The 19,738-nt window shown below is 45.9% G+C and overlaps 1 protein-coding gene across 1 annotated transcript in view; it reads right to left on the bottom strand.

Annotated features, from left to right (window-relative positions):
- Positions 1-16,727, bottom strand: part of ESYT3 (extended synaptotagmin 3) — a 52,468-nt gene extending 35,741 nt beyond the window's left edge. Inside the window, exon 1 of the mRNA XM_004381440.2 lies at positions 16,374-16,727. Coding sequence (XP_004381497.1) covers positions 16,374-16,727 — 354 coding nt within the window. The remainder of the gene's footprint in view (positions 1-16,373) is intronic.
- Between the last annotated feature and the right edge of the window lie 3,011 nt (positions 16,728-19,738).

Raw genomic sequence — 19,738 nt, 5'->3', positions numbered from 1 at the left:
CACACACCTTATGTGCACCCCATACACACACACCTTATGGGCACCCCCACCACACACACCTTATGTGCACCCCTCACCCTGCACACACACTTTATGTGCACCCCCCTCCCCAGGTGGTTCTGCACCCCTGGAGCTGAATTCTGACCTGTATCACCCCTGGCTGCAACCCTGCCACACTTGGAAGCTGGTCAGATGGAGATTCCTGAGCTGTCCCACAGCTACTGAATCAGAGTCCGCCAGAGCAGGGCCCTCCAACTTATTTTTAACAAGCTCCTGGCATGTTTCTGGAGTTCAGTCAGGGTTGGTTGTGAAGTATCAATGATCTTCCCACCCCTTGCATTGTGGGACCCATGCCCACTTTGAAAGTATGGGCAGCAAAGGATTCCCAAGGCAGACAATGATTACGTTTTCACAGTCGCTCTTGGCCACCTACACCTGTATTTTAGGCTTCTCACTAAGAGATTCCTCAAAGAGCTAGTCTGAACACTCTGAAGAGAGCAGCATTTCAGACCTTCACATAACTAATCGTTTTAGGACCCCTGGAGGCCCTTCCTCAACCTGAATCTTAGCACCTGCATCTCTCTCCAGTGAAATGATAAGCTAGAGTCATAACTCATTTTTTGTGGCAGTCCCTGACTAAATTTGAAACAAGGCATGAAATCATGAAGACAGATACTTACGGAGTAACTACTCATATTCAATGCTTTCTCGTTTTGACGTAGACAAACGAGTCTTTTTTTTTTTTTTTTAATAATTGGTCCTTTTTGGATCTTGTGGAAGAAATCTTTCCCTATCCAAATTCTCAGTTATTCTACATTTTCATCTATTGGCTTTATGTCTTAGCTTTCATAGTTACATCTATAGTCGCTCTGGAATGTTTTAACATAGAGATAAAATTTTATCTCCCCTTACATTCTCACTAACGCAATTTTCCAAAATCAAATCCCTGCCTCACCCCCACCCCGAAAATAAAATCCATCTTTTCCGATCCGACTTGTGAAGCTACCTCCGTCAACAACCAGCTTCTCATATATACTTTGGTGTGTTTCTGGACTTGTCACTCAGTTAGTTCTGCTAGTTTGTCTTTTCCTGTGCCAGTACTATGATGTTTTCATCTTCTTTTTCAAACTGATTTAGATAATTAAAAAAAAAAAAAAAAACAGACCAGGTGCCATCAAGTTGATTTCAACTCATGGTGACCTCAGGCGTGTCAGAGTAGAACTGTCCTCCACACAGTTTTTCGGAAGTAGATGGTCAGGCCTTTCTTCTTAGGTGTCTCTGGGTGGACTTGAACTTCCAATGTTTTGGTTAGCAGCCAAGAACTTTAACCATTTGCACCACCCAGGGACCTTCAAACTGATCTATCTATCTATAATTTTTGTTGTTGTACAATTTATATCCAGTTTTGATATATTTACAATAAACCATAAAATGATTTGAACAGCTTTTCCTATCACCTTGTTTTCTGAAACAACTTTTTAATATAGGAATTATCTGATCTATGAAATTTAGTAGATTTTACCTATGAAACCATCTTGGCCTGAGGCTTTTTTAGGATAATAACTTACCATTTTTATTTCTTTAGTGGTTAACAGTGTATTCAAGGTCTATTATCCCTTATTGTGGTAATTTTGGCATTTATATTTTTCCAGATATTTCTATTTCATTCAGGTTTTCAAATTTATTGGTATATAGCTGTTTAGAATATTTTCTTTTTTGTAATTTATTTTTGTTATTGCAAATATATACATTAGAACATTCACCAATCCAACAATTTCTACATGTACTGTTTATAATATTCTATAATTTTAAGTCTGTTGTATTTGTAATTATTTCTCCCTTTCTCATTCTGTATTTCATTTATTTTCATCTTTTTTTTCCATGATTAATCTTGCTAAAAGTTTTGACTATTGTGTTAGCCTCTTTATAAGACTAGCTTTTTTTGTTGTTTTCCTTTTTTTATTTTTGAATTGCTGTTAATTTTCATTTGTGTATTATTCCCTTCCTTATTATTTCTTTGATCTAAATCTGTTGCTCCTTTTATGTTTGTAGAATTGAACTCTATGAGTCTTATGGTTGAATCATTTATTTTCAATTTTTCTTATTTTATGATTTATGATAAATATATTCAAAATTATAGATTTTCTTCTAAGTAGAGCTTTATTTGCACCCTACAATTTTTGACATAGTGTTTTCATTGTTGTTCTGCTCTCAGTGTTTTTTTTTTGTAATTTATGTTATGACTTCCTCTTAAAGAGTTTTTACTAATAGTAATGTTTTCAAATATACAGTCACGTGAGATTTCTATAGCTATTCATTTATTGTTGTTTTCTAATTTCATTTCTTTATGATTTGAACAGTCTATAGGATGTCAATTCACTGGAATATATTGAGAATTCCTTTGTGGCCTGAAACCTGTTGCTGTCAAGTCAATTCCTACTCATAGCGACCCTATAGGATAGAGTAGAACTGCCCCCATAGAGTTTCCAAGGAGCGGCTTGTGGATTTGAACTGCTGACCTTTTGGTTAGCAGCCATAGCTCGCTGTAGCTCTTAACCATTGTGCCACCAGGGCTCCTTTGTGGCCTGGTACATGATTAATTTTTGTGACTGTTCATGTCAGATCAAGTTATTAATCATGTCCTTCAAATATTCTTGACACTTGCTTACTCTTCTTCCACTTAATTTATCATTTCCAGAGGGGGCTGCATTAACATTTCCAAGCCCAATCATTGTTTTATCTACTCCATGCAGTTCTGTCAATTGTTGGTTTATATTTCGGGGTTATATTATGCTGTACATATATGTCCATGAGTATTATATTTTCTTAATTATTGCTTCTTTATGAGCATATAGCATCCCTCTTTGTCTTTATGATATATTTGAGTTATAGTCTATATTGTCTAATACAAAAATTGCTATCCCAGCTTTCTTTTGTTTCAAAGTTGCCCGTGTGTATCTTTTTCCATTTTATTTTCAATCTTTTTGAAAGGTTGTTCATGTTATCTCAAGTCATTTAATATTCACCTTAATCCCTTATTAGTCCCACATTACAGGTAAGAGAGAGGTTCAGAGAGGTTAAGTCACTTACACACAGCCACCTGACTGCAAAGGGTGGAGCTGACACCCAGACCCAGATCTAGCTAATCACAAAAAGTCTGTGCTTTTCCACTCCACTCACTCCTTTTAAGAAAATCTTACATACAACTAAGTTTTCAGCCTAATTTATCATAGGATTTCCCTCATGGGACTTAAGCCGTTATTGGCAGACCATGTTTTATAGTTTACAAAGGGCATTCCATAGGCACTTTCATTTGATTTTCCTAATACCCTATGAGGGAAACCTGGTGGTGTAGTGGTTAAGAGCTACGCTGCAGTTCGAATCCACCAGGACCTCCTTGGAAACCCTATGGGGCACTTCTACTCTGTCCTATAGAGTCACTATGAGTCAGAATCAACTTGAAAGCAATGGGTTTTTGCTTGTTGAAAGTTGTACAGTACTTGGACATGCTCACTTTGAATCTTTGACCTCAGGTACAAGCCAAGAACAAGGTCATTGGGCTGTGTCCAGTTCTGTCTGCCTCAAAGCCCAGTATATTCTCTAGTAAGTGTTCTTTGGAAGATACCACTGAGAGGGCAGAATAGAAAAAGAAGAGAGCATAGAAGGTAACATATTGAGGCCAAGTAGACAGAACACAGTTGATGGTTGTTTCCCTAGCCTTCCCTGATTGGACGAGATCTGTGGACACAGATAAACAGTGCTGGGCCCCTGCACCTAACGCCCTCACGTGAAACTCCACCTATTGGGCGGGCTCCATAGTGAGGCGTGGCAAAGGGACCCAATCAGAGCCTCTGTCTTGTGTCTGTCCCTCACCAGGGAAACAAAGAGAAGGCGGAAAAGGAAGGCAAGTTTTGTCCAATTCCCCTTGAGGCCTTGGAATATCTGAGTATCTCTGGAATCAGCTAAGCAGGAGACATCCTACACCACCTAGCAATACAAAGGGCTAGACTCAGACAATGATTCTCAAACATTCATGTACAAAAATACCACCTAGAGAGCTCGTTAAAATGTAGATTCTTGGTCATGGCCCTAAGAAATTTTAATTCTGGGGGACTGAGACAGGAGCCTGGAAACCGGGATCTTCAAGGCGCTCCCCGGGTTATTCTGATCATGGCAGTGGAGGTGTGGGACAATGAATGCAAAGGGCTGTCCAGGAGCCATGGTGGTGCAATAGCTAAAGCCCTCGGCTGCTACCCAAAAGGTGGGTGGTTTGAACCTACCAGCCGCACTGTTGAAGAAAAGACCTGGCGATCTGCTTCCTAAAGATTACAGCCAAGAAAGCCCCATGGGGCAATTCTACTCTGTCACATGTGGGCTCGCTATGAGTCGCACCCAACAATTCCAGGCTGGTGCACCTGCTGCTTAGGCCCTGGAAGAGGGTGGCTCCTCTGTCTCTGGGGGTCCCTGACTAGGGCTCCAAAGTCACAATCTGTGTCCCCAGCTGTCACTCGTAGGAATACACAATTCTTTTTACAAAGAGTATCTTTTGTGGAGCAACTTTTGTTGGAAATTTCGCTGGAAGGTGAAAAACACTTGACAACATCATGCTCTTGCCCGCTCTGGGTACTGCTCTTACCTCCAAAAGGCGAGCCACCCCCATCCATACTTGCTTTCTGTGGCTTTCTGTGGCTAGGCCAGCCAGCAGGAGTAGTAGAAAGTGCAGATGGGGTTAGGGTTAGGAGCAGGGTTCTGGTCCTGACTATCTGGTAATTTCCTTCTGCCTCAGGTTTCTAGCTGATTGATAAAAGTGCAGCTGTTAATTTCTTCTCTTCCGAGATTCATAATCAAGTGAGATAATGGATGTGAATCTACTTTTATGGTTTAGTGCTATAGACATGGTCAAGCTCTAGCAAGGTTCATCCCTGCAGAAACGCGTGCGCTGACCTGACACGCGTACAGGTGTGACTGTTTCCCCAAAGCAGGCTTGGAAAACTCCGATGATACTGATTTAGAAAATAATATTTGGAATCATTATTTCCTGACCTTGAACATTAGAGAATATGACCCAACTGGAGCTGGGCTCACAAGGACTCACAAGGACACATCAATTGGGCCCTGAGGTATAAAGACAATAGCTAAGATAATCCTGGAAAATATCTTTTAGGGAAACTTTCACATAAAGCCAAAAAAAAAACAAAAACAAAAGACTTTCTACTCTTATATTTTTCTATCAGCATTTAATGAATAGAAATTTGTTGAACCAATGAAGACCCTCCTGACTGTGGTTACTGAAACCTGTACCAATGACTAAGAAAGACAGTTCAAAATGTAGGATCACAGTTTCTAGCCAATCTGAAATGGCTAAGCTTTCAATGGTTTTGCCCATTTGTAATGTTAATATATACTGATGATTCTGTAATGGTCTTTGGACTCTGGGCAGACATGGCTGTGGCAGCATGCTTGTCCATTTTCCCACTTTTGTCTGTTCTGTGATATTTCCTAGGACTCGGGCAGACATGGCTGTGGCAGCATGCTTGTCCATTTCCCACTTTTGCCCTTTTGAATATATGCTGAATAAAACTTTCTTTTTGTTTTACTAAACTTTGTGATGTTTTTCCCCTACAACAATGCCCAGCACACAGTCAAGTCACCAGGATCTCAGATCCCTGCTATTCTTCCTGCAGTACTCCTCCAAAACAAAAACCAAACCTGTTGCCCTCAAGTTGACTCCGACTCATAGCGATCCTATAGGACAGAGTAGAACTGCCCCATAGGGTTTCCAAGGCCTTGATTTTTTTTTTTTAATTATTATTATTTTTTATTGTCCTTTAGATGAAGGTTTACAGAGCAAATAAGTTTCTCATTAAACAATTAATACACATTGTTTTGTGACATTGGGAGGTTGTGATCTTTATGGAAGCAGACTGCCACATCTTTCTCCCGCGGAGCAGCTGGTAGGTTCGAACTGTGGACCTTTCAGTAGCAACCTAGCACTTAACCACTGCTACACCAGGGCTCCTGCAATAGCCCTCAAGAGATATTTAAATAGTTCACTCCTCCCTCCCCCTATCTGAGGTGCCCCTGTGCTAACACACCTCTCGCTGGTATTAGTGTACTTGGGCCAAAGTCTTCCAGGCAAAGTGGGCTGATATTTTAATGACAGAGTTTTTAGACATTGTCAAGGGAGTGGCAGTAAAGAGAGCTTAGAGAGGAGATACAGATTGTAAAGCAAACTCAAGTCTAAGTTACAATTCCAAGCTGGCAGAGGCCTCCAGAGAGGCCCACATTGATACTTCATCTTCAGGTGGTGATGTCTGTGTTTTCTTTCCTAATTAAACCCTTTAGGAAAAATGATTTCACAGTAGTGAGGAAATGGAGCAGAGTAATGGTTACATCTCATCGGGGCCAAGGACTACATAGGGACACAGATGGGTCTAGAGTTGGGTGGGAGGCCTTGACATGAGCTTTTGGCCACAGGACCCTCTCAGGAGGCAGGGGGACTGGGGGCTTCACTTAAAGGGCCTCCCTGTCAATATGTGAATTCTGTCCCACCGCTCCTCCTGGGGATGGTAGCTCTTCCAGTGGGAGCAGCCATGTACAGACACAGATACACAAAGTTGTACACACAGAGACATACGCACCAAAATATACACACACACACACACTAGGACACACGTACACACACAAACACAAATACACACAAAGACCTGCACGGAGAGACACGCACACTCAGACCTACACCAACAGACACAGAATCAATCACGTGTGCACATAGACATCACCCCAGACACACTCCCTCTTTGCTAAAAAAGGCCTCATGGCTTTTCCCTGCTCCAAAAGGTTTTCTTACCTCCCCTCCGTCCCACCCCTGCCACCTGCTGACTCAAAATGATATTGCCAACCCCTTCCCCCATACTCACAAAAGAGATGAGGTCCATGATGCAGGGGTGTCCTACAAAAGGAGGCTACACTGGACTTCAAGTTGGCTCCCGTCTTCCTGAGATAACACACTGCTCTGTGGGTGCCCATTCTGTGCTTTACAAGGAAAACATTCCCTCAATTTCATTCACTTTTCTCCGATGAAGCACAGTCTTTTGTTCCTTTTTTCTTCCCCCTCTGTCTTTGGGATGTAAACATTTCACCATGAAAACTCCTTTTAAATCTGCCCAGTATTCTGCCTAAAAGTACACTGCTAAAAGTGCTTTAAGGGGAATAATTTCTCTGCCAACTTGAAATTTTGCCTGGCACTGTTCTACAAACCACAAGCTCCTCGACAACCACGTAGCCTACAAAGTGGTCTAAATATAATCTGGTCAGCAGAAAAAGAACTGAACAGATGAAACCCCAAAGGCAGTTCTTGTCAGTGATGAGAACTCTGGGGCCCGAGAGCCTGTCACCCTTTGCCAAGGCGTAAAGGCTCAGAGCAGAGGAGGGCTGCCTGATCAGTCCACAGGGGACAAGGATGACATCATAATTTGGCAGAGAGTTCAATGATCCAGTTAGTTTTGGTAATGTCTAGAGGTAGAAAAACTTGTTCTCTTGCTTATCAAACTAATAAAGGTCCAAAAAGGATAATACAGTTGCTGGTAAGGCCACAGTGAAATGGGCAAAAGAGTCTAAAATGTTCATAAGTGTTGACATATCAGTTTCACTTTTAGGAAGCTATAATAAGAAAATCGAGAAACATGGACTAAGATTTAAATAGCAGGCACTCACTATACCATCCATTTAACAGATTTTTATTAAGAGTTTATGTACTGGGCGATGAGCTAGGAGCTGAGGGCAGAGATGAACAAAAAACACATCTTACCCTAAAAGAACATTCAGTCTGGTGGAGAAGTCAGACATAAAAACGGGTAGGTGTAAATCAGTATTGAAAGCGGAGTGATAGAGGCCCAATGCTCAGTACCCGGTGCTCAGGGTACTGTGGGAGCCTGAGGAGAAGGGTTCTAGAGGGGTGCCTGATCTCAGATTGAAGGATGAGCCAAGGGAACCAGACTGGGCAGGCCAGAGAGAAAAATTTCAGATGGATATAGGAAATACCACGCTCCTCAGCAGACCATATGAATAAGGAAAACTTGGAGACAACATAAATCATCAATATTACAGAAATAGTTAAGTAACTTATGGTATATTCACAGTAACCAATACTACTGTCCTAAAAATGTTTTTGGACAAAACCTGTAATATAACACTGTTATGGATTAAATTGTGCCACCACCTGAAAATGCGTGTTGAAATCTTAACCACTATACCTGTGGGTGGGATCCTACTTGGAAATAGGGTTTTCTTTGTTAGGTTAATTAGATCATACTTGAGTAGGATAGGTTCTAAATGTAATCACTTCTGAGTTACAAAAACAGCAAATTATACACAGAGATGCACACAAGGGAAGACAGATGCCATGTGAGGATCGTCTACAAGCCAAGGAACCAAGGAACACCCAGGACTACCTACAAGGCAGGAATCAAACACAGCTGAGACCCTCATTTGGACTTTCGGCCTCCAGAACTGTGAGAAAAGAAATTAACTGTTCTCTAAAGCCACCCATTTGTGATATTTCTGTTACAGCTGCACTAGATAACTGAGACAAATGCTAAGAACATAAAAAAGAAGAATGAAGAAATAGAAAAAGGTTAAAAGTTTAAAAACTGTTTTCATATGCTTTCCTATATAAAGGAAGTACAACCAAATATCAGGACGTATCTCTGAATGGAGGGATTGTAAATGCTTGCTTTAATTTTTACTTTTAGGTTCTTTCCAAATATTCTACAGTGGGAATACTTTTATAACCAGGAAAAAGTTATCTTAAAAATTTAAACACAAAATGGACAAAGGAATGGAGTGTATGAGTCTAGAGTCTTAAAAGAAGAAGAGAAAGAGAAGATCCTCGGCTTTTACTCTGAGTGTTTTTGAGGACTAATGGCTCATGGCACAAAGGGAGGGGGCTTCTTGGGCATAATGGACACCCTAACCTCCTGCAGGGATAGGGCTGGCAGACCTGGCCCAGAGTCCCTGTGTGCCCTGAGGGATTTAAGTCTCATATCCTTGACTTGAGGTGCAGGGCATGTATTGACCTTGTACCCTGCAATTTTGCTGAATTCCTCTATTAGCTCTAGAATTTTTCTTGTGGGTTCTTTAGGATTTTCTGTACATAAGATCATGTTATCTGTAAGCAGGGATAGTTTTACTTCTTCCTTTACAGTTTGGATACCGGTTATTTATTTATTTATTTTTTGCCTTATTGCTCGGGCTAGGACTTCTAGTACAATATTGAATAGCAGTGGAGAGAGTGGGTAGCCTTGTCTTGTTCCTGATCTTAAGGGGAAAGCTCTCACTCTTTCTCCATTGAGTATAAGGTAGGCTGTGGGTTTTTCATAAATGCCCTTAACCATACTGAGAATTTCCTTTCTTTTCCTGTCTTGTTGAGTGTTTTTGACATGAAAGGTACTGGGTTTTATCAATTGCCTTTTCTGTATCGATTGAGAGGTGATCATGTGATTCTTTTCCTTTGTTCTATTAATGTGGTGTATTACACTAATTTTCTAACATTAAACCACGCTTGCATTCCTGGAATAAATCTCACTTGGTCATTGTGTATAATTTTTTTAATATGCTGTTGAATTTGGTTTGCTAGTATTTTGTTGTGGATTTTTGCATTTATATTCATAAGGGATATTGGTCTGTAGTTTTCTTGTGTTGTCTTCGTCTGGCTTTGGTGTAAGGGTAACACTGTCCTCATAGTATGAGTTAGGGAATATTCCTTTCTCCTCCAGTTTTTGGAAGAGTTTGAGCAGAACTAGTGTTTTTCTTTAAATGTTTGGCAGAATTCCCCAATGAAGGCATCTGGTCCAGGACTTTTGTTGTTGTTGTTGGGAGGAGGTACTGGGCATGTAAAGAGAATGTTGCTTTGTCCCTTTAATAGTTTCTAAAACGGGTCAGAAAACATCTTAACTCCCTGTTCAGTGTTTGCAGTAAAGAAGGAGAAGAAAAAGGAAATTACTTTCCTCAAGGACATGTGAACACTTTTGTGCTCTAGGTTTCCTGAGATTTAAAAATCCCTGGCACCTTTCCAGGAGCAGTAACTCTGATTGGAGAGATGGGAGGAAGGGAAGGCCAGGCCCTAGTCCTCTGCCACCCATGTAGCTGAGCTGTGGCCTTCACAGGTTATTAGGGGGCAGCTCACATCTCTCAGGGGCTCCTCCAAAGTCACCAGGGTCATTCCCACATAAAGTGCCATCTCTGCCTGCCACCAAGGCTCTGGACCAGGAGGCCAGTGGAAGCTGGTAATGAACTATCCACACCTTCTTGTCCACTGGAGAGAGGTCTCAACAGAAGAAGGAAAGGGTCTGTCCTCACCCTTGGCCCTGATCCACACCCCCTGAATGACCTCCTAATTACTCAGATCCTCTAGCACTTGGCTTGGAAAAAGGCTGCTCTGGATGCTTCTGTCCCAGAAAGATTCAACTCCCTTGTAAATTAAGCAGTGGGCATCTGGTTTGTCAGTCTCATGTAAGTTTGCTTATTGTTAATTACTACCCCAAAATCTGCTCACTCCAGGGTGCGGTGATGAACTCAAATGACCAGATTTACGGAAAACTTTGGCCCAGAGACCCTCACTCCTATCACAGCCGGCAAAGCCATAGTGCCTCTTCCTTCAAGAAGGCTTTCTGGGCTACTTCCAGCCTGGGTTACTCCTCTTTCCTGTGCTTTCTTAGCAGCTTGGACTACCCACCTCCTAGGACTAATCACACTGTATCAGAAAAGGTTGTTCTCCTGGGCTGAATCCCTGAATCCCCACCTAGCCTGTGAGTTCCTCATGTCGGAACCCAGCCTTGCAACATTGTGCAAGCCCTCAATAAACGTTTGCTGATTGAGTACAGGAATGAACACATGGATGCCTAAGATCCATGTCTTAGGTTGGGAGGCAGGGTGGCCCACATTCTGTCGCTGTTATTGCCCCACCCTGGCTCAGGACATGATGAGTACATGAAGCATCATTAAGACATGGGGCAGAGACCCAAGAAGCATGACTAGAACCTGCTGTGCCTCTTCTTTCCTGAGGACAGACCTGACTCCAAGCCAGTTTGAATGACCTCACAAGGCTGCAGGGGTCTCACCGATAAGAAGTCCTCCAACTCCAGTCAGCCTCCAACTAGTCCTGATGTTTAAGACCAGGTCTCATGTCTCTTGGCAATGGAGTCAAGAATTCAACTCTGTAGTCTAATTTGAGAGTGGCCAGATTAGCTTGGAGCTGTCACTGCATTTACTTCCTCTAATTAACTAAAGTCTCTGTACAGGACAGACCATGAGAGCCTGGGCCCTAGAATAATCACTGCTCACCCCACAGAAAGAATATTAAACTCTCAGCACCAGGAAAGCAAAGCTCTCAGTTCCTATGACTGCATGAATGGCTGGTGGGGGTTGGAGGGGACAGTCCTAGGGACACTGCTGGGAGCCTCTGGAGTGCCTGTTGCTTTGTGTGAATGTTTTGCCTTTCCCTGGCGCTGGCCTCAGCCAGCATCCCCAGCACACACCCACTTATATAGTGGGGGCAATAAGGTTTGGGGAATGTGGGCTGTGTGGCACCAGAGAAAAGCCAGCTTGGAACTGATTAATTATGGCAGACTCCTACAGACCCACAGAGCATCTCCTTTAGCTTCCTTACTTTCATAGGATATTGGAGGAAAGACAGGTGACAGCTCCTTCTCAACGTCCAGCAGTGAGTAAGCATCAGACTCCAAGCCCATAGCCTCCCACCACATCACATCACCACCACCCCCACTCTAGCAGATAAACAGAGTTAATTGTCCCTACCAAAGCTGCCAGCTGATTGCTAGCAGACAGCAAGCCCCGTCAAGACCCAACAGACAGACAAAATGACAAGTTTTCTGACAGTTCTTTCCCCTTTCTACCCTGCCTCAGGTCATTTTCCTACCAATTGGCCTTCATTCCCTGTACACATCCCACCTGACCTGGAGCCAGGAGAGGCTTTCACCGAACTTCCCTCCTCACAACAGCCCAGTCATGGCAGAGAGCCAGGGCCAAAAGAAATATCTGAGAAACAAACCAATCAGCCAATTGGTGCACTTCAGAATTCGAACTCGTTCTTCCCAGTTCAAACCTTTGCTGAGAATTTGCATTTCTAACAAGTTCCCTGCTGGGAATTTGCATTTCCACCCAGATGTACTGAATCAGAATCTACATTTTAACAAGATCTCCAGATGATTTTTATGTGTTATTTCCTGGGAACTTGTTAGAAATGCAAATTGTCAGCAAAGGTTTGAACCAAAACTAACAGATTCAGATTCAAAGCCCTGGTGCACTTGCACATGGCTCAATGAATAACCTGTAAATGAAAGGATCAGTGAGGGGGCTGATCAAGCACACAAGTCCAAGACTGAAGCCTCCTGCAGAATTTCCAACAACGGCATGGGACGTAGTTGGGGCAGTGAAGCAGCAAAGGTTACCCCAAGAAGGGTCTTGAGAAGCCCAGAGCACTAAGGACCAGCTCTGAAGTTCAAAAGTCACCACAGCTGGAATTCCAGGATTCTAAGGCAACAAGTCCAGGGGAACAGGACAGAGTTTCACTGACATGTCTATACATTCCTCCAACTTGCTTCACCCCTCTGCAGTCATCCACTGCCCAACAAAACATGTTTGTTGCTGGGACACTTAGTCATTAATTTCATAGTAGAAAAAGGTAGAATTAGGAGGCCTGGAAAATTGAGAATAAAGTGACACCCCCTGCGGGGCACTCACTTGTGCCTGGCTCTGTGTAAGCGACTTTACAAACACGCAACCTCACCACAACTCAAACAGCTGATAACATCATCCCCATTGTGCACTTGTGGAAACTGAGAGGTTTCGCGATTTACCCAAGGTCTACAGTTCAATGTGTGGTGGAGTGGGGATTTCACCCAGCTCCTTACTGTCAAGGGCCCACACTCTTGTTACTATGCTGTGCATAGTCCCCACCCCTGACAATTTCCATGACCACCTGGAGGCAGCAACCTGGAGCAATGAGTTGAGAAGGAGTCTAAGATTGGGCAGGAAAGAACTGCTCGATTGATAATTAACTAATAATGTCTGCCAAGGCATGGCAAAGGACAGTGAGTGCCTTTCTGCTCCAGTTCAGCCTGGCCTTGGCCTCCACCTTCCTGGAACCCCTCCTCACAGAGACTTGGTGCAAATTAGTAAAAGGTACCCTTTCCAAGTAGACACAGCCCCTAGCCCACAGGTTGGCAAGCAGCAGGTAGGCTAGATAGACAACCCCTCACTGGGTGCTATTGTACAGGGTACCACTTGCACAACTGTGCAAGGCAGGCATGAGTCTGGTAGCCCCATATGAGGCTCTCAAGACCCTCAACTTTTCTTCAAACCCCCCACTATTCATTTGACATCTGTTAATTTGTAAAAATATTTCTTTATACCAGAGGAGGTCATAATCATCTCTCCTATGCAAGGAAATCAGTGCTTAAAACAGGGAAGAAGGCATGCTGAAAGGCCCACAGGTGATGATAGTGATACCCATTCATCATTCATTCAGCTGCACTGCCCCCACCACACCCAGGGCCATGCCACTCTCTGTCTCCATAAACCTTATGTGTTCCCAGGGAGGAAGAGAGAGGAAGGGAGAAGGATATTCGCCCAAGCACGTTCCAGCTTCTCCACATCATCCCTAGGCTTGGAAACTTTCATGAGGCTGGTGGAAAAGCCCACATTTGCATTATTTGTATGCGCTTCATAGGTGTTTACATAGACAACTAACCTCCCAAACCTGCTTCCTGTGCTGGATTCCCAGTTACAGAATGGGCGCCCAACTCTTCAAACCAGAAAGTATCCTGGAAGACCCCTGGATCCCTCCCTCACTCCTACTTTAGAGGCCACCAAGTATCTAGATCCCCCCTTCTGCACATTGCTCATTCCCTCTTCTTGGTCCTCACTGCTACCATCTTGACTCAGACCTTCTATAGGTCTCCCAACAGGTCTCTCCTCCAGACTCACTACTCCTTGACTCGCTGCTTTCTGCAGAGCTTTTCCAAATCCTTCGCAGGTTGCAGGCAACATTCAGAATCAGGCCCAACCTTCATCAAGCCTGCCTTGATCTGGCCGCTGTATACCAACCCCGATTACACCCCCTGCACTTCAGCCAGCCAAACCACAGGGTACTTCCTCATGTACCAGCCATGTCATGCCTCCATGCTTTGCTCACAAGGTTCCCTCTGCCTGGAGTGCCCTTTGCAGCATCACTGCCTCAATCCAAAAGGCTATCCAATCCTGGCCCTCCAAGCTGGCCAGCCAAGCCAACCAGAAAGCCAAAGAGTCAGGAGGTTATAATCTGGGGGCCATCTGATCTGGATACCAGGTAGAGTCTCCTTCACTCCAAGCCTTGGACCCCTGACTGGATCCTGTTCAGACTCCTGTCTCCAGTTTTCCCAAGACCTCTACAGCAATTGCCTGTTAAGCATCTGCCTCCGGCCTGAGACTGCCCCCTTGGTAGAAGAGACATCATCACCCCCTTCTATGTGTCCCTATGCCCAGCTGGGTCAGGCCTAGGGTATGGTTTGTGGGGTGAAAGAAAACCCAGGAGGTACCTTCCTTCTTTCTGTCTCACCCATCAGGCTGAGCTCCCTATTGGCTAGGTCCATGTTGCTTCTCCAACCAAGAGAGGCCAGAAGGATCTCCATGATGTATGTGGAGGATGGTGGTTGTCAATGTCCCCATGGGATATGATTCTTGGCCCAGTTTCATAATTTTGCATACAGTTAAGTGTCTAGAGGCCTCCCTAACACAGGAAGGAGGAGAAAGGAAGGGCTGTCACATGGCCAGGACTTATGGGCTCACATTCGTGGTCTGAGGCCACCACAGGGGTCACAGTAGAGGTCTGACAGGTGGCCTAGGCTCTCTCAACAGTGAACAAAGGTGGTCCAGCCTATTCTCCAGGTCCACACCTTTCATAATCACAAGCACCCACAGAACAACTAGGATGATGAAAGTCTGAGGGAGACAGGCATGAAACATTGCCCCCTTGGCTGCTACACAAGGAAAGTTGTCACTATGTTTTGTGTGTATGTGTGTGTGTGTACTCTTATCACTACAAGCCTTTGGCCTCTCGTTCTCAATGTATGTATACCTATTTACAAAGCTTTACTGTCAGTTCATATATTAAATATTAACCAGTTGCCATCAAGTCCATCCCAACTCATGGCTATCATTTGCACCACCCAGGGACTCCATAGTAAATATTAGTAAGGCATAGTTTCTCTTTGTTTAACATAAAATACTTATAAATAAGCCATTCTAATATTTCCTTCTCACACCCCCATTTTGGAGGGTAATGCCATGCGCAGGTGTGGAGGGCCTCTGACTGGACTGAGTTTTAGAGTACAGTCCTCAGGCCCATAGAAATGAGTGGTCTGGCTGCCTCTGGACGTTTCCCCCTGTGGGTCTGAGTGTATCTGGAGGAAATCTGAGAAGCTGGAACCCCCAGCACCCAGAAGAATAGGTTTGCTGCAGACCAATGCTTGGAAATGAACTCAAATCCACTCTTGCCAGTGTTTCTCAAACCCACCTGATCGTAAGAATTACCTAGGGTGTCTCGGTGCCACGCTGGGAGATTCTGATTCCAGGAAGTCTGGGGTGGGGCCCGGGAACCTGCTTATTTAAGCAAGCGGGCCAGGTGATTTTCAGAACCAGGATCGCTTGGGAAACCCATGATTCGGCGCTGGTGTGTGTGTGTAAGAGTCTGCGCGAGTCTGAGCATCCCCACCGGCGAGGGAGCAAAAGAAGCCTGTTAAAGAGCGAACGCAACCCCGGCCACTTCCGCAGCTCTCAGTCCCATCCCACCACTCCCATCCTAGCATCGCCCCCCCCGCCCCTGCGCGCTGAACCCCGCTACCACCTCCAGCCTCTGTCCTTGCCTCAGTTAAAGGGAATCTGAGTCCCTTTTCCGTCCAGGCTGATTTGTCCATGAAAGTTTTGCGCTCTGGGTTCTTTCTGGCAATCAGCCGGCGGGTGCTGTTTCCCTTGCATGTAACTTTGCAGAGCCCCAGACGCCCTTGTTTTCCCCTGTGTGTAGCCTGCCCGTGACTTTTCTCTCAGGCTCTGTGGTCCTTAGCAAACCCAGGTCCCCCTCTCCCAGCTCAATAGGACCAGAGGTGGGGACGAGGGTGAGCGAAGGGCGCCGCGGCGATCGGCATGGCCACAGCCCGAGGGGTCAGTGCGCCGGGAGCAGTAGGGGATGGGGTGTGTACGTCCCGGGGGCTCCCCCCTGGCGCTCTCAGGTTTGCGCGCCCAGACTCCTGAGCCTACCGCAGGTTTTTCCGCACCTCGACAGGCATCCGCCCCCCGCTAGGCTCCGCCCGGCTCACCCAGGTGGGCAGGTGCTGGCCCTGCAGCTCGCGGCTGATGAACTGGCGCTCGTTGTTTAGGAATTTGAAGGCGGCCGCCAGGCGCCCGAGCTTCCCGTCGCGGTTCTTGCGCCACCACATCCACAGCAAGGCGCCCAGCAGCAACCAGGTTATGCTGAGCCCCAGGTAGCCGGCTAGGTAGACAGGGGCCAGGTAGAACAGCACGCGCGCCACGAAAGTGTAAAGCTCGGGCAGCAACTGGCTGGACAGACACGGCTCGGGGCTGGGCGCCCGCTGGGCTCCCTGGACACCGAGGGCGTCGGGGGCACAAGGGGCTTCGGGGACTTTGGGGGCGCAGGGCTCCTCCGCTTGCATCTCGTCGGCGCCGTCTTCTCCTTTCCAGGAAATTTACCAGAACTCAGATCCAAGCACCCTGACGCCCGGACTCATCTGTCCAATCACAAGACCCGGCCGCGGCGCAGCTCCTGTCCTGCCGGGAGTGGCAGAGCTGTCTCCGTGATCCGAGTTCTCCGCGGTGCGCTAGAACGCCGGGCCTGGCTATGCAGTGAGCAGGGTTGGGCCGCCTAGGCGCTCTTCTTCGGGTGGGGTCCGCAGTTCCGGATGTCTCCGCCCCCAGCGACTAGCCCAGGTGACAGAGGGCGGGGCCAGGCAAGGACCGGGGGACCTGCAGACTCTGGAGAGGAATCAGCCGGTGAGGGAACTCTGGATCCCAGCACCTGCGCAGGCGTTACCCATCGTGGGCAGTCGCCAAGGCCCGAGCAGAACCCGGTGGACCAGGTGCTGTCCCAGGCGGATTATGACTCACCGAGGGATGTGGACAGCTGGCTTGTCACGGATAAACATCACCTAAAACCTGTTTACTGCACCCAGTCAGAGGAGCCCCGGTGGCGCAGTGGTTAAAGCGCTCGGGTGCTAATCGAAAGGTCGACAGTTCGAACCTCCAGCCACTCCATGGGAGAAAGATGTGGTAGTCGGCTTCTGTAAAGATTGATAACCTTTGAAACCCATGGAGCAGTTCTACTCTGTCGTATAGGGTCAATGGCAATGGGTTACACCCAGTCTACAATATACAGTTTTGTTTTTAGACTCTTAGCTGATCATTCGAGGCTCTCCACAGACCAGCTTCACTGAGCCTCGCTAGGCCCTAGGGTGGCCCTGACTCTGCATCTGAACCCTCCAACTGGCCCCTATATCCCTGCAATGCTGCCCCCTCCTCTGGCATCTGTAAAACTTGGTCCTAGCACCTCCCTCAGCCCCACAGGGCTCAGGGCCCCTGCTGTGCTCCCACATCCGCTACCTGGCACTCCCCACTCTTTGTACAGGATATCAGCTTGGATCTTCTCTCCCTGCTTCCAGAGGCAAAGCAAGGAGGGAGGGGCGGGGGGGGGGTTGGGGCACCTACCACCCATAGCAAGTTCAAAGGGATGCCAGACAGCGCAGAATGACATTCTGAGGCGCTAGAAATATGAAAGGCGCCTGACTGAGGCAGCTGGACAAGAGGGGGAAAGATGTTTCTGGTGACCTGTTGCTGCTATCAACATCTATTCATCTTAAAATTGCTCTCTCTCCCCAGTTTAGAGATTGGCACTGGGCATTCATTATCCTCTCTATGCCTCTGGGGTCTGTACCTCTCATTCCTTCAGGCACCATACTGCTCCCATCCCAGGCCTGGTACTTCCTGGGGCCAGAGGCTCTCATTAACATCCTGGCAGGGAGAGGAGGGGGCAGATGAGTGAGAGCAGGGCCTGCATCTCCCCTGTCATTTTATAATAGGGTCACCTCAATGTCTCCTTGCCTCCTCCCACTGCCTCAGGGGGGAAAAGTATTACAGCCATAGGAAACAAGACAGACCCCGAAACCTGATAAGCTGTGAAGTTGACTGTCACAAGTTAGGGTTCTATTTGCCAATCAATTGTAATGAAAATGTTGCACATTTTCATCAAGATAAAAACTAAAACTAAGACAGCTTTGAGCACCATCATATGGGAAAATGCCTACCACAACCGTGTCAGGCAGTATGCCATATTGCCCATCAACTAGACCACCACCAAAGCACTTTGGCCCCGCGGAAATGATTAATTAGACTCACTGGAGCACTAGAGAAGCAGCCCTGGTTGTGCAATGGTTAAGTGCTCAGCTGCTAACCAAAAGATTGGTGGTATGAACCCTCAGCCCCTCCAGGCGAGAAAGATGCGGCAGTTTGCTTCTGTAAAGATTATAGTCTTGGAAACCCTATAGGGCAGTTTTACTCTGTCCTATAGGGTCACTATGAATAGGAATCAACTCGAGGGCAGTGAGTTTGGCTTTGGTTTGGAAACCTAGAGAGATTTGGCAGTCATCTGCAGAGAAGGATCCTGCAGCCACACAAGAGGGGAAGCTATCCTGTGCATCAGAATCTCCTGAAGGCTTGTTAAAATAGAGATTGCTAGGCCTCGCCCTAGAGTTTCTGTTTAGTAGGTCTGGGATGGGGCTCAAGAATTTGCATTTATTCCAAGTTCCCAGGAAATATGTTGCTGCTAGTCCAGGGACCACACTTTGAGAATCACTGATACTACTCTGCCCTATAGGGTCACTATGAGTGGGAATTCACTCACTGGCAATGGTTTTTTTTTTTTTTTTTTTTTTTTTCAATAAGCTGTATCAATGACCAGGAGTCCCTGGGTGGCACAAATGGTTACACCCTCGGCTGGCTAACCAAAAGGTTGGCTATTGGAATCCATCCAGAGGCACCTTGAAAGAAAGACCTGGTAATCTCCTTCCAGAAGTTCACAGCCATAAAAGCTTTATGGAGCACAGTTCTGTTCTGAAACATGGGGTTGCCATGAGTGGAAATCAACTCAGCAGCAACTGGTTTTATCCGTGATCTGGAGGGTAGTGGTAGTTCAGTGGTAGAATTCTCACCTTCCATGTGGGAGACCTATGCTTGATTCTCAGCCAATGCACCTCCAGCACAGCTACCACTTGTCCGTCAGTGGTGGCTTACATGTTGCTATGATGACAAATAGGTTTCAGCAGAGCTTCTAAGACAGACTGGGAAGAAAACCCTGACAATCTACTTATGAAAATTGGCTAGTGAAAATTCTATGGAGCACAGTGGTTTGATCCCATTGTGCGTTGGGTCACCATGAGTCACAGCCAACTCCACAGCAGCTAACAACAACAACAATCCATGATATGAGGCAGGAAGCCCTTACACAGCACTTTGTGAAATGCTGGTTGCAGAGTGAAGAGCCCTGGGTCTCCCAAGGTGGCAGTGGTAGGACCGTTAGTGTGTCTATAACCCTGCCTATCTGAAATTCCTTCAAGTAGGGGGCATATTTCCTTTGTCTGCCTGGAACATGAAAACTAAAAGTATATGGAGCAAT

The sequence above is a fragment of the Trichechus manatus genome, unplaced genomic scaffold (assembly GCF_000243295.1).
Source record: "Trichechus manatus latirostris isolate Lorelei unplaced genomic scaffold, TriManLat1.0 scaffold00084, whole genome shotgun sequence".
In the NCBI taxonomy this organism is placed as follows: Eukaryota; Metazoa; Chordata; class Mammalia; order Sirenia; family Trichechidae; genus Trichechus; species Trichechus manatus.
Note: the sequence above shows the minus strand (reverse complement) of the source record. Positions and strands in the feature narration are given on the sequence as shown.